The sequence below is a fragment of the Tiliqua scincoides genome, chromosome 5 (assembly GCF_035046505.1).
Source record: "Tiliqua scincoides isolate rTilSci1 chromosome 5, rTilSci1.hap2, whole genome shotgun sequence".
Lineage (NCBI taxonomy): Eukaryota > Metazoa > Chordata > Lepidosauria > Squamata > Scincidae > Tiliqua > Tiliqua scincoides.
The window spans coordinates 105,958,391-105,960,197 of record NC_089825.1 but is presented as its reverse complement, the minus strand read 5'-3'; the positions used below and the strand labels follow the sequence as shown (position 1 = coordinate 105,960,197).

The 1,807-nt window shown below is 48.0% G+C and overlaps 1 protein-coding gene across 1 annotated transcript; it reads left to right on the top strand.

Annotated features, from left to right (window-relative positions):
* The first annotated feature begins 500 nt into the window (after positions 1-500).
* Positions 501-1,424, top strand: LOC136652935 (olfactory receptor 14A16-like). Its single transcript, XM_066629858.1, has one exon. It carries the CDS (start codon positions 501-503, stop codon positions 1,422-1,424), a length of 924 nt encoding a protein of 307 aa, XP_066485955.1.
* The last annotated feature ends 383 nt before the right edge of the window (positions 1,425-1,807 follow it).

Below are 1,807 nucleotides of genomic sequence, written 5' to 3'. Positions count from 1 at the left end.
TGAGGCCTGGTGCATGGATATGTGCCCATCTCTGGAGGCCCCACAGAAGCAGCGCACTGGTAAGTGCGCGCTGGCCAAGTCAGTCCAGTTTGGGGGCTTTGGGAGGGTAGAGGTAAGGCAAAACAGAGCTGCTCCGAGTCTGGGGGAGGGCAATAAGGTGTAGGGCTTATCGGTTGGCCTGGACTAAATGGAGGATGGGGTCCAGATCCAGCACTTGGGTTGGATCTTAACCCCAGTCCCAGGCAACAGGGTGCAGCAATAGGTTGCTTGGATCTGCGCCACATCTATAGGTGAAGCAGATTCAAGTAGATCCATTGGGACTGCTGCTGCGTTACCTGGGGTAAGGGGAATGACTTCCCTTTGTCCCAGGCTGAGCTGCAGGCAGCCGCAACACTGCACAGAATATGGGCTAGGCCAGGTGTCCTGCCCGTTCCGGCGTGGGTTAGGATTGGGCTGCCTGTGTCATATCTCTTCTCTCCATTCTCTTCACAGTATAAGAAATGGAAAACCAAACAAGCATCACAGAATTCCTTCTTCTGGGATTTTCAGATCTTCGTGAGCTACAGATTCTACACTTCCTGGTCTTTCTCTCCATGTACCTCGCAGCCCTGATTGGCAATTTTCTCATTATTTGCATAGTAGTCCAGAATCGGCATCTTCACAGCCCCATGTATTTCTTCCTGGTCAACCTCTCCTTTCTAGATGCTGGCTACATTTCAACCACGGTTCCAAAATCCATGGCCAACTCCATTGTCAACAATAAACAGATTTCCTACTCTGGGTGCGTCACCCAGGTTTTCTTCATTGCCGCATTTGCAATCGCCGAGCCACTTATCCTCACTGTCATGGCTTACGACCGCTATGTTGCCATCTGTCATCCTTTAAAGTACACCGTGATCATGAACCGGAACGCCTGCTTTCAAATGGCCGCGGCTTCTTGGCTCAGCAGCGCAATCAACGCCGCAGTGTATACCGCAAACACATTCAGCTTACGTTTCTGCTCATCCAACATCGTTCGACAATTTTTCTGTGACATCCCTCAGTTGCTGAAGATCTCTTGCTCAGATACAAGCACCATGATCTGGAACCTTCTTGCTGTGACAGTCATTGTGGGTTCTTTTTGCTTTGGGTTCGTATTTGTATCATATGGTTATATCTTCTCTGCTGTGTTCAAGATGCAGTCAGTTCAAGCCAGGCATAAGACCTTCTCAACGTGCATCCCCCACATGACCGTCTTCAGCTTATTTCTGACCACAGGCATTTTCAGTTACCTTCGGCCCAGATCTTTGTCCTCTGCCCCTGTGGATTTGCTGTCTGCTCTTCCGTATGCAGTTTTGCCACCACTTCTGAACCCTATCATTTATTGCCTGAGAAACAGTAGTTGGCAACTTTCAGTCTCGAAAGACTATGGTATCGCGCTCTGAAAGGTGGTTCTGGAACAGCGTCTAGTGTGGCTGAAAAGGCCGATTCGGGAGTGAAGATATCCAGATAGCCCTGTCAGAAATGTTCAAGAACACAGATAGATTTCATATGATGAACCGATGACCCATTTCTGAAAGCATTGGGCTGAACTCCTATACACACCTTCCTGGGAGTAAGCTCCAAAATGAACATAACCGATCTTAATTCTGAGTAGACGTACATAGGATTGTACTATTGAGGTCTCCGAGATCCATAGCTCAAGTAGCTAATGATGTTGTGAATTTGTTTCTAGGACTGTAGTGCATCAGGCTGTAAGTGAGAAGCCGCACAGAATGCACCACCTTGTTAAAGGCAATCTCACATTATATATAAAACTGGATATTTG